The 13,093-nt window shown below is 37.3% G+C and overlaps 1 protein-coding gene across 5 annotated transcripts in view; it reads left to right on the top strand.

Annotated features, from left to right (window-relative positions):
* The window catches only part of LOC128994181 (serine/arginine repetitive matrix protein 2-like), a 65,358-nt gene that overhangs the window by 24,588 nt on the left and 27,677 nt on the right, over positions 1 to 13,093 (top strand). For 4 of the 5 annotated variants that reach the window (XR_008490875.1, XM_054418550.1, XM_054418548.1 and 1 more), the window contains exons 2-8: positions 487 to 542; positions 5,255 to 5,389; positions 6,241 to 6,407; positions 7,065 to 7,328; positions 10,135 to 10,425; positions 10,663 to 12,583; positions 12,817 to 12,989. Coding sequence is in view for 4 of the 5 variants with exons in the window: in XM_054418550.1 (XP_054274525.1) it covers positions 5,257 to 5,389; positions 6,241 to 6,407; positions 7,065 to 7,328; positions 10,135 to 10,425; positions 10,663 to 12,583; positions 12,817 to 12,989 (2,949 nt within the window). In the remaining variant the exon portion in view is untranslated. The remainder of the gene's footprint in view (positions 1 to 486; positions 543 to 5,254; positions 5,390 to 6,240; positions 6,408 to 7,064; positions 7,329 to 10,134; positions 10,426 to 10,662; positions 12,584 to 12,816; positions 12,990 to 13,093) is intronic. The other variant, XM_054418549.1, reaches the window with a different exon arrangement.

The following is a 13,093-nucleotide window of genomic DNA, read 5'->3' on the forward strand; positions in this document are numbered from 1 at the left end:
CAATGTTCAGAAAACATTCGTCAATTATTTTACGAGACAGATTTTGTGTATTACAGTTGTAGATTTTAAGATGACAGTATTTTTTTTAAATATTATACTATTGTAGATATCTTTCAACCAAAAAAGCCTTCTAATTACAATCATTGATTAATCTAAAAAATAGGTTATCCGATATGGCCTTGATTTAGGTTAATGTTTTTCTGTAAAAAGTAGGCTATTTACATTTCTCTTTCTAAAAACGTAAATATACCTTTGGGAAAAACGCAAAGATAAACCCAAATAAAACCTAAGGATGGAAACCTTGTCATTTGTGACTTTGTTTTAAGGGATGGGATTGTTTTTTCATACTTGATATAGATTAATTTTATTTCTTGTTCTCTTTCTGTGTGTAGGACTGTTAATAAATTAATTTCCGTTTCCATTTAATGCGGAGTGAATGATAGTGTGTGTTAATAATAAATTTTAATGTAGATTTTTCTGTTCCAGGTTGTTTCTTCATATGCAGTAGTAGCCTATTTTTGTGAGGAAATGTTGGCCTGTTGGTAAGTAAATTTATAATGAATCGGCTTGTAACTCTCCTATTATAACTTGAACTTGGCTTTAAACATTTTTCAATAAATTATAATTTATTATACGCCGGTTTCAGTAATTGAAACTTTTGAAATTGAGTTGAGCTTGTGTTCAAATAGCAAAATGGAAAAGTGCAAGACATCGAATGAAATTTAGTCCCAGTTCATAATAATAAGGCATTATAAACTTAACTGAGGTCTGTTTCCAAATCTGAAACTCAACTCGATGAGTTTCAAGCATTGAAACCAAATAGGTAGCCTACAGTAATTGGATACTTTGAACAAAGATTCAAATGCAAAACATCTTTATTTTCCTAAACATGTTCATGGGTACAAAAATAGTGTCAAATATAAAGTAGTAAACTAGCCTAGGTATTACATTTTAAGTACTAAATTATTAATGAGCATTTATTCAATGAGTTCCTCCATTGTATAGGCGCTTTTCCTATTAAATATATTTTTTTAATTTAGCTTTAAATGATTTATAATTTGATTCCTCCTTTATAGAGGCAGGCAGTTTCCCTAGAATTAGTGATCCAGTAAAAGTCGGTTTCTTTTTGGAGAATTCCAGCTTATAGATTGAAGTTAAAATATCCTTTTTATGTCTTGTATTATAACTATGTGGCACAACTGGCTCATATTTTATGCTCTCTTTTTTTTAGCTATGCTATTTCAAAAGTATTAGCTACAAAAACTGTCAAAATATTTAGATTTTTGAAGTGTAGTGAGACTTAACTGATTCATCTTTTTTAAGGTGTAACATAATTCTAATGGCTTTTTCTTGGATGTTTAGAATTTTATTTAAATTTGTCTTTGAAGTTGACCCATAATTATTAGTCCAATGCCATAGTTTATGTGAGAATGAATATGGGCAAAATATATTTGTTTGAGTGCATCGAAATTGCATAAATATGACATTCTTTTCAATGCATACTGTACACTCCAGAATTAAGCTTAATAATTTTTATATGTGAATATTGCAACTTAGATGTTCATCTACAGAAAGACCTAAAAATTTGGCCTCAGAAAGTTGTTCTATTCTGAATCAATGACCAAATTGGGTTCAAGTTTATCTGTTTAGTTTGTTTTTGTTGTATTAAGATTAAAATTATTATTTTTTATAAACTGCTGTAGCCTATGTTAGACAACTCTACAGAGGCGGAAATTTCCAACTCATCTTTACCTTTCCCCGCCACTGTTAAGTTTGAATCATCATAAACAAATTTTACGCTTTTGAGGATTAACAATACTTTTAGGCATTTATTTTTTATAACATAAAAACAAAATTGGTCCCAAAATTAAACCCTGTAACACTCCCCACTTAATTCTACATTTATGAGAATTAAATGTAGTTAAATAATTGTTTTTGTTTTATTTTATTTCAACAAATTGCATTCGACCATCCAAATAAGATTGAAACCATTTTAAGAGGACTTCCATTATAAATATATGGATACAACTAGATAGGATACATTTTTTTGAAGGAAAAGTTTCCATTTTATATAGCCAAACTAGCTGTGTGCCCGTTCTACGTACGGGGATCTTATAGTAGTTAGTTGAATGTGACAAAAATCTCACAATGTTGGGTTTTTTGACATTTGTAATTTTATTTCTTAAGTAGGTAGGCCATGTATTCTATGGAAAAGTACTGGTATCAAGGATCGTCGTCGAAAAGGTTGTTAGATGAACAAATAGGTAGGCGTACGTACCCAAGAGATGGGCTGTGGGCCTATTGGCTGTATGGTCCAGCGATTGCATCACACGGTGAGTAGGAACAGAAAGTTACACATTGGAAAAGCGACTTTAGCATCATCCGTAAACCTCTGTTACAATCACCCACTGCAGTTGTGATTTTTTTACTTTACACTTTACATAATCACCATTGAAGCGCCGTCAATGCGTGGAAACCTTGTTTGTCAGTTATTGGCGACGATCATTAAGTGTCCCAGCCATATACAGCACTGATTCAAGGTCTTTTTTTGGTTATCAAAACTCGAGAACAATTTTATACACAATGAATTTCTGGTTCCTGACCTGGATGATGCCTAGTTATTTAATTTCATTTACGGTTACACTATGATATTGCACTTGTGATTAATTAAATCCGTCATGTAAGAAAAACGTTTTTAATCTCACTTGTTTGGGATTTGCTTTCAAAAAGTGATTCGAAATGGTTGCGGTATTAGTAAACAACATTTGTAAACATATCAGTGACAGCTAGAAAAAATAATCTTGATCCGAACAGCTGTTCGTTATTTCATAGACGATTATGTGATAAAAATTGAACGAAAATTTGAAAAAAACCGCACAAAACTGCATTTTTGAACGTCCGTAATTTTATTTACAAAGTAGTGAGGCCATAATTTAATTGCTAAGATTGCGTAAAATGCCATCTTGAGTGTTACAGACAGACAGACAGACAGAAATAGAGATATGACTTGTTTCTGCTTATTTAATGTATAAAAAGTAAAAATAGCATAAAAATATATAATTCTGAGCAATGTACAGACACAACTCTAATTTTATTTATATAGATTTTATTAGGGTTTTAAAGAATTTCACTTCTAAATAAGTAGCCTACTATTATCTACACGTGGTGGCTATACAAGTTCTTGTAATACCAGCCTTCACTTATAATGTAGTAGGTTGGATGATGATTGGTTTATAAACATTTCATCTCTTTAAATTGTAATGGGAGATTATTTTTATGCACACTTCACCCACAAATTTTGTTCATCCTACCATGACCTATCGTACCTGTCCTACTAGCCTTGTACCAACATTGTTAGCTTCATGGTTGATTTGAAATATGATTTTACAATTTGAGTTCTACTACATTATTTAGGCCTATTTATATTTATGAAACCTCATAAAAAGTAACCTGGTTAATGAGTTTGTTTGAAACAGTAACAGATTTCATGGTTTTATTCTGTTATGAAACACTTACTTTAAAACTGGTAGGCCTAAGAATGTGAGCTTGAAACACTTTTTCTCCAATCGCGCTCACTTTTCTTATTTGACTTCTGAAAATTTTATGTAAAATTGTACTGCAAATTGATGTACACCTACCAACAAACTGAAGGGGCAACATAACAACTGTAGAAGTAGTATCTAGTTATGCCTCATCAACTATCATAGGGTAAAAATTAAAAGAGAAAATAGGCCTAGACTTTAATATATTGGTATATTAGGGACTAATTCAACTGTTTTTTTAACTGGCCATAGTTAGTTCTCGTAGATTCTATGTGTACTTCAGTATCCAAAGTCCATGATCCCATCAAATATAGTACTGTAGAACCTTGCTAATCCGACCTCGGATGGGCCGGCTGCTTGGTCTGACCGCTGACACAATAGGCTTCCACTAACATAACCTCATTGTCCAAGAAAAATACCTAGAAAGTTTTATAAAAAGTGTTTTTTAGTCAAATGACTTGAAATTTGTTGTATATTTAACTATTTCTGCCCATTATTTATATGTAGTAGGGTCCCATATTATTGTTTTTTAACAATCACAGTTCATTTGACAAAAATAAAATGGAAGCAAAACAAAGAAATGTCGAACAAAGCGTCAAGGTCAAGCTATCCGTTTGCACTGACAATCGTCTGCTCCTTAGACCTACACATCTGTCTGCTGTGGCACTTGCTTTGTCACAACATTTTGTGATTGAGTATTTGTTAAACATGACAACTTTAGTAGCCTTTGATTGGGTGATTAGTAACCATGGCAACTTGTTGAATGGGTGCATGAAGAGAAACTCAAGAAAGAATCTAGAAGAACAAAGAGAAAGAATACACGATCTTTTTATGTAATTGTTATCTTTACGATGTATTTTATGCGATTTTACGACTGTTTTTATCATAAATTGGCTACTGTTATTTTATACTTTTTTATGCGTTACCGGTATCTTATCTAATGTTTTTATCGACATTCTTCTGTCCTGAAACAGCGTAGCAGTAGCCTACACAACAGAATTATCATGATTGTGCAATAGCTTACTATTTGTATTTTGATGATGTAGTATGCAAATTATCACATTTAAGTTTATTCATACAATATTAGGCGTTGTTTATGAATTTTAAATGCCATGTTGGATTAACCATGGCTTTCAGTTATCTGTGGTCTGTTCAAAATACAGCTTTACTATGTTTTTATGTCAATAAACGCGTTCCTCTGATCATGCTCCCGGTCCCGTCGGTGACGGATTAGCAAGGTTCTACTGTAGAGCAAAGAAAAGAGCAACAACAACAACAAAAAGAACTAGGCCTAATCAATCCTTTGTCCTGTAATGATAATGGCAAATACAACTGATTGTGCTCAGCTCAGTCCGAAAATGGTTATTTTTGGTGAGTCGGTGGCTCAGTCGGTAGTGTCACGAACTTCGAACCCAAGGCAGCGATGTCGTGGGTTAGGATCCTGGTCACTGCTACTATCAGTACAGTTCACCATGTACTATACCGGCTTACCCCTTGCTTTGCTGGATACGTTCCACACAGAGGCCCAGAGCCTATGTGGACGGGATTGGAGCCAACCTCTTTAAAAAAAATGATATGTTTCTGAGTTTTTGAACCATCAAATTAATCATGAGATACAATGCAGTACTAATTTGCAGTCAATTTATAAATGTAATGATAGTTTACCTTGCTTCCCAATGTGATTTTGCCTCAATGAGTGTCTTCTGTTACAGAAATGGCCGCAGACAGTGACGGAGGAGGACAGTTGGTTGAAACTATTGTTACATGTGAAGGCGACATCACAGACCCCCAGTTCCCTCAGAAGTTTAAGAAAATCGTTCAGAAACTACGTTTTTTACTCTGCGACGGTAAGTTTAATCTGAATGCTAATTAGGAATTTATTCCTATCAGTTTTTCAGTTACCTTTTTTATCCTTTTAGGGCAAATTTCATCTGTAAGTTGACTAGAAATTCAGTGTTTTCAGACACACACGTAATTATGAAGGTGAAGGAATATTTTTGTAGGTACAGTAGAACCCCGGTTAACCGAAATAAAGGGGGGGGAGACGTTTCCAATTAGCCAATTTTTTCGGTTAACCCGTCATATGCTAAAAGTAGCCTTTATGTATTTACCACGGTGTGTAGGAAAAATTAATGTAAAACAATGTCTATATAATACAGTGTTTTATTTTAGCTACAAAAATGTTACAATGGGTTAGAAAAGCCCCTTTCTAGAGAGACAGGCTTGGTGCTACGTCTCTCTGATTACATATTACCATAGACAAAAAGAATTAAATATAGACCGTCAGCTGTACTGCGGTTACCATAGGTCATAGCGCTCCCTGCTGTGTGCGCCAGAACCTATTGTAACCATGGTAACCGCAGCACAGCTCTATATTCAATTCTTTTGGTCTATGATATTGTGTATGTACTTATATTTTAGTCCTGTATTAATTTAGGGAACTGTTTCGGTTACCCGGGTTTCGGCTAACCCAATTTCGACTAACCCCGGGGTTCTACTGTATTATAAATTATGAAAATGAAATAGCCTGATTTATCTAGCCTAAGATACAATAGCTATGCCCTAATATTGATTTAAAATGAACAACTTCTAAACATATTGTATTTTCAAACATTTTAAAATATGTTACTTGAAGTTTTATGTTATTGTTTAGTAAATGTATAGGCTACTGTATGTGAATTGTTGCATTTTTTATCAGGTAACGGAGAATCACTAAGAGTGGCTAAGGTAGAGCCATGGAACTCTGTGCGTGTGACGTTCACCATCCCGCGGGATGCGGCGCAACGGCTGCGACAACTGGCACAAGCTGGGGATGCGGCGCTGCACCAGATGGGCATCCTCAGTGTACAAGTGGAAGGGGATCAGGTAGGCTGAGTCTGGTCTTAGACTAACTTTAACTTTGACATGTGTTACCATTGGCGATTGACGGTATTTGAACCCAGGATCCTACTCCCTGAATTTCTTATTACTTCAGAAAGTACAAAAAAATTAGTACTTCTGAAAGTAGTCGATTTTTTTCTACTACCAGAAGAATAAAAGCTTAGCATTTAAAACATTTTTAAAAACATTTATTGTTTCTGAGTTGGCAATTTCTTAAAGTGTTATGTTTTTTCTAGTTTAGGATCCAGGCCTTATTAATAATTGGGATTATTATATTAAAGGGATTGCAGCTTACTTTATAAAAAGTCCATGTAGGCCATAGTACACACAGAATACAGAAGAACCCACATTATACTCCGTCCCTTGAGGATTTGTCAAGTGTAGACACAGTAGTTATTATTGGCAGAAGGAAATAACTTCAAATAAAGTGAGTTTTTCTTAACTGTATTTGCCTTTTCCAGGAGAAAAGATTAAACTTTGTCTGTTGTGTCTTCAATGTTTAGTATAGCCTACCTTCGTTTTTAAAGGTAATCTTGCTGCTATCTCTTTATTCTAAAAGGGTGTTGTGTATTTTTTTCATGCACTTGTTTACACAGTTTACATTTTACGAGCTTAGTGCTGATTGTTATTAATGTTTGACAGGTGATATCACTCCGCCTAGCTGGCAGGTTTGGTGGGGAGGGGCAGGAGATCGTGTTACGAACTGCAGACGCCTCAACCTCCTCAGCCTCCACCAGCGCAGACGTTGCAGCAGTCGCAGGACCTTCCTCCACGCAGTTCCGCAGCCCCAACGTGGTTGCCCCCTCTGACGGGGACCCCATCCCTCCCTTCCCCTCTGCCAACAAGAGCTCTCCCCCATCTACCTTCCCCTTTGCCAGTATGACTCACGCCGCCTCTGCTATACAGGCAAGTGAATTTATCTACATTTTCAAAATGTTAACCAAGTGGAAAGATTAGGAGAAAGCCATATGGGTAGATGAATAGTTCTCCAAGAAATGAAATATTATTAGATCCAAATCATCAGCTATAGTTAAAATATACGATCTGTGTGGGCTTTATAATAAACAAATAATAACCAACTAGCTGCTAGCCCGTCCTACGTACGGTAATCAAGTAGTCGATTAAAACTTTATTTAATTCAGAACAGCTAGTTTACACGCATACAGAAAAATTCTGCCAGTTTTAATAAGGAAAATCATCATGAAAACTAATATCACGTGACCACCTATTTCTTTCATCTTATTTAAGGCTAACATGATATGCATTTTAAATTCGATGATAATTTTACAATAAAACAGCAATTGTGTCGATTTTAAAAGCCTTGAAGTGAGATTGGCGGTTGTTTCACACACACTGGTTTAAAGTACAGTAGCTACATACCACCTTCCATTGTATATTTTCACTTACCGTACCTTATTTTACCTCAGTGGCCACAGAAACATGAAGACGGTTTTGGTCCCCCATTCTCTTCTATCCATCTTCTAATGCTGATCCCAGTGTGGGAGTTAAGTCTTTCATTGCTTGGTCCTCCAAGTGGTCGTCTTACTTGTGATACTTCCTGGAATACCTTTTTAAAAGTTAATGTATCTTCTCTCCTCCACGCATAGCCTGTCCATCCGAGCCCTTTACTTCTGGAAATCACCCATATATCTGGGTGTTTAAACATTCCTCTTAGCTCTCTGTTCTTTCGTATCTCCAACCTTTGTTATGATGAAATGATCCGTATATTTTCTCTGCACTCTATTCTCAAACTTTTCTTTGGTCGGTGCCCAAATTTCTGAACCATACAGAACTACTGGGATAAGATGGTATGGTATGAATCCAATTTGTTATCTTGTGACACCCTGCAGCTTATTTGACAGTTTTCTAGAGAACCACTATACCGGTTGACATTTGGATTACCAACCAAAGATTTGATGTGCCGACATTAAAGAAATCATCCATACCTATCTTTATATCGATTTCACTGCATTAATTGCTAAATAAATTAGTAAACAAAGGAAAGTAAAAACAATAACAGATAGTTTGTTTTGAAACAGCTGTTTGGTTAAAATAACATTCATTTGAAAAAAATAACTTGTCACATCCTGTAGAAGAAATTTAAAAAAATTAAACACGCTAGTAAGCCATATTGACGTAATTTTACTAGCCTATCTTTTTTATAAATAGCGTTATCAATCTAATATCTGATAATTACCCACCCTCATTGAATCTATGAACTGAACATTCTAATTTCCCATATTAATTTATTTAAACTATAAGATGTTTGGTTGAAATAAAAGTGACTTTTTGCCTACATCAGCGCAACCAAACGTAAGTCTACTTCTGGTATCCTAGGTCAATGATATAATCGTGTTTAATCTATGTTATCCATCTCTTTATCTCTTGATAAAACCCGTCAGAGGTTGTTGTAGTAATTTAAAATAGTGATTCCTGATCATCTTTGATCTTATTGTTTTATGACATCAATATTTCTAGGCCTAATCCAATCTAAGTTAAGCAGTCAAACATTTATTGTAAACAGAAAGCTACCAAGATGAATTAAATCATGTAAACATTATTATTTTCCTACGATTTCCTTAAAAAGTCGAGCAGTAAAATAATTTGCATAGAATTTTCTTTGAAGAGTCGTGGGCAGAGCCTTGATTTGTATTCAGCAATGCTCTTACTTATCTCTGTGGTCTACTTATATTTACTAATCTTTCTTATTTCCTATAATCAATGACAAAATCATAGAGGAAAAAATAACCTCATAGTTCTATAGGATATTCTTATATCCAACCAGCTGTTGGTTCAAACAAATTATATTGCACTAAAACAAACCCAAGTTTTAAAGACTGCTTTAAAAAATAAATTATACTAGGCCTATCAAGTATTTTACAATGTATATTTAAATAATCTGTCATCCCCTTAATGAATAAATGAACGTATCAATTATTATATCATTACACATAGTATAAATAAGTCAACCCTACGTATGTCATTTCATTTTTATCAACATTCTGAATTTGTTTCACAAATGCTGATCGTTTACAGCTGTTATGTTAAGCAAATGGTATTATACCAAAAGCTAGTCTTAAATTTTAGCATCGGCTGCTAGATTTTTTAAAAATTAAAATTTAATTTCTGAAATTGAAACCTTAAACTAAAATTATGGCTTCGACATTCCCTAGTTCTTAAAATTAATCTTTCTTTCAACACAAAAACCATGAAACCCGTCAAGTGCTTGATTCAAAATTGTGAAATAAAAAAACCCTGTCACGTTTTATATATATCTGTGTGCTGTGTCTAGACTCTACAGCTCCCAAGTATTTTGTTAGTAGTTATAGCTAGATGAGTGAGTTCAGAGGAAGCTTCGAGTTGTGCTGTTAACTAATTTATTTACGGTGAACTGTGATTAGGTCTACGTATTACGGTGACATGTTTTTTCACACACACTTAACTGTAATATAAGTATAAACATCACCAAATTTTCCCCTTTAGCATACATTTTGCAAACTTATTTTTACTCAATTTGTCACTCCTTGAAATCCTTGTGAAAACCCCGATTTGTATGGAAGATGGAAGTCATTGTAGACTCTCTCAATACAACGCCAGTAGTATTCATCAAAGGGAAGAATATTGATGGAAAGTAAATTAAACTAAAAGAATATTTTAAACAATTACAGTTTAAACAAGTTTGTAGATGTCAACAACTGTGATGATATTTCAGAGCCGGGCGGAGCCACATTTTCCTGCGCCGCCCCCACCGCCACCTTACCCTGAGGCGGCTCCCAACGTGGCGTTGTCCAGCCCTCTGCTGGTCAACCTGCTGCAGAATGACGGATCTCCAGGCCCCTCCACTTCAAAGATGCCACCTCCGGCTAGCAACCCCACTGCTCCCTCCGCCTTTGTACCCTGTCAGAGGCTACCTGTGGGGGTGAAGCCACCAACACCTGTGTACGCCCAGCGACCACCTGTCGTGGCCACTCCGACACCCGCTCAGCCTTTCAACTCACCTCAGGTATAGCTGTGCTGACTACTATGCATATTTGTAGAGTCAGGTTTAGCTACATCAAGAATAGTTTTGTGTCATAAGTATATTGGTAATGAAAAATAGACTTGGTGTTGTGTGTAGATAATGAGGTATCTAAGTATATTCTAAATCAAGTTTCTCCTAGTGCAAATAATCTATTTGTAATAAGCATTGTATTTTTATTATCTTACTACCTGTATACTAACAATGTTGTTGTGGTTGCAGGTAATCAGTCGAATGCCGCTACAGACGGGTCAGCCACAGGTGGTGTTACCTCAGAGGACAGTCCCTCTGACTCAGAGGCTAGTGTCTCCCAGCAATCCTCAACCTCCAGTGTACAACACACAACAATCCTCAGTACGCTACCCTCCCACCAAGACACCTCAGCTGCCTATCAAGACAACTGTTGTCAATCAGCAGAGGCTCTTCACACCTCACCAACAGCAACAACCCACTCAGATGCCTTTATCCAACTCACACAATCCTCTACTTCACCAGAACCAGATAGCTACGACGACGGGGCTCGTGGTGAGGCCGCCTCAACAGAGGATATTCCAAACGAGGCAGACCCTGGAACAGCGAGAGGCTACGTTGCCAGTCATTCAGCATGCCGTCAGACAACCACAGAACCCTGTGGTGAACTTTCCCCCTCCCTCTCCTGCCCCTGTCACCAACCCACCTCCCTACCCGAGGATGCCCAATCCTGTGCTGAGATTCCCCACGACACAAGACCCTCCTGTCACGCAGGAGGAGAAGGTGACAGGAAGTGAAGAGAAGGCTCCTGAACCTGTCAAGGAAGAAAAGGAGCCTACTCCCCCGGCCTCACCTCAGCTAACATCAAACGGCAAGAAAAGGCAATACTTAATAAACCCTCTGACGGGGCATTTAGAACCGATGCCTAGCGAGAGCAGTTCAGACAGTGAACCGGAAGAGAATGTGCCTAACTCAACGTCCCAGTCTAACTTGGACGATCCTTTTTTCACATTCCCATCACCACTGAATGACCGGTCAAACTCTGTATATTCGGATGATGATGATGACGTCAGTTCGACAGTTTCTCGACGTGCTGATACCACCACGACAGACCAGTCAGACTCTGAAGCCACAAACAGGTCTACTAACAGTGAAGCATCATCTGTAGTCAGGCATCGAGTGAAAGCGACGTCTAGTCCTGCGCCGGGCGAGAAAATCAAACTGAGGCTCAAGTTAGAGAAGCCAAACGAACCTGTAACATCGGCTTATAAAGTAGATTTTGTCAATGTGCCACAAGCCAGGAAGGCAGATAAAGGTGTGACCCGAATGTTCTCTAGCACAGGAGTAGCGGGACCTTCGGTGCCAGGAGAAGAGCCTAGAGTGCCTCCACTGCACATCTCTTTACGGGGCAGAGCTGCTGTTGTAGTTGGCTCTAAGAAGGACAAAAAGTACTCATCCAAGGAATCCAAAGAAGGGAAAAAGTCTAGTAGTAAAGTTAAAACCAAAGCTCTGCTTGAAGATTGTGTCGGAACAACGGTGGTAAAAAAGTGCAGCACAGGTGATAAGATTTCTACAAAAGCAGTAATCAAGTCCAGTTCATTTGAACCGGGCGAAGTGAAAGTGCGAACAAAGTCCAAAGGAAGGACGGCTTGTGACCATGACAATGAGGACGAAATATCCGAACCGCGGATCATCGAACCGGGCGAGATAGTTTTACCGTGCAATCAACATCAATTACAGACTCCTGTCAGGACATTCCCCACCCAGGAAGAGGTAGCCTCGATATTGAGATCCATGCCTTCAACGGGCGGCCACCATAAACTGAGTTTGAGTGGTAAAGTAAAGAAACGGGACTCAAAAAAGAAGCTTTATCCGAGAGAGCGGGGGTTGTTATCGGGCGGTAGGATATCTGAAGAGGGAAGTGGGGGAAGCAGTGGGGTCAAGAGTAGTGTGCAAAGGAAAACGGGTAAAAATAGTAATGTTTCGTTGTTAAAGAGTGTGGTGAAAACCGCATCGAAAGAAGCCCGAATGATGGCTGCCGCAAGGCATATGAACAGTCAGCTGAATAGTGAACGGCAACGGGTTACCAACGCTAACTCAGCCCTAGGCAACGGAGTCGTGCAGAGGAGGCCAAGCAACACCGCCACTGATAATAAAGACATCAGCTTTACAAGTTAGTAAACTACCAATTTAAACCCTTCTAATGTAACCTCAAGTTAAGTTTCTTGAGATAGGTCCAGTTAAATACATATGATTACTCTAGCTGTGTGGTTTCTTATGTATTATCTATGCTTGTGATACTTTTACATATAAGTCCACACATTGGTCAATTTAAGCTCCTTATAGATGTAACTCCTAAACTACATGTGAGCATTTTATAATAATTTATTTTTATTCCATATCTAGCAGGTACTCAATCACTGGTGCCTGTGAAGCCAACAACGCAGCCATCATCGCCTCATGTGCCATTCCGCCATAACTGCTTGACCGAGCTAGCAGCTGATACGCGCAAGGATTATAAGACCAGCAAACGACTGGACGCCAAACGCAACAACCAGGCTGCTCACTTCACTAAGAAGGTAGCCTACTGTAAAATTATATACTGATCAATTTATTTTTTTAACCCCACTCCGTTCTTTTTCTGAAGTGCAGTTTACCTGTGTGGAGTAAGATCTGTTTTTGA

This window comes from Macrosteles quadrilineatus, unplaced genomic scaffold (assembly GCF_028750875.1).
Source record: "Macrosteles quadrilineatus isolate MER2022 unplaced genomic scaffold, UCM_ALF_1.0 Scaffold_5__1_contigs__length_97177068, whole genome shotgun sequence".
Classification (NCBI taxonomy): Eukaryota; Metazoa; Arthropoda; class Insecta; order Hemiptera; family Cicadellidae; genus Macrosteles; species Macrosteles quadrilineatus.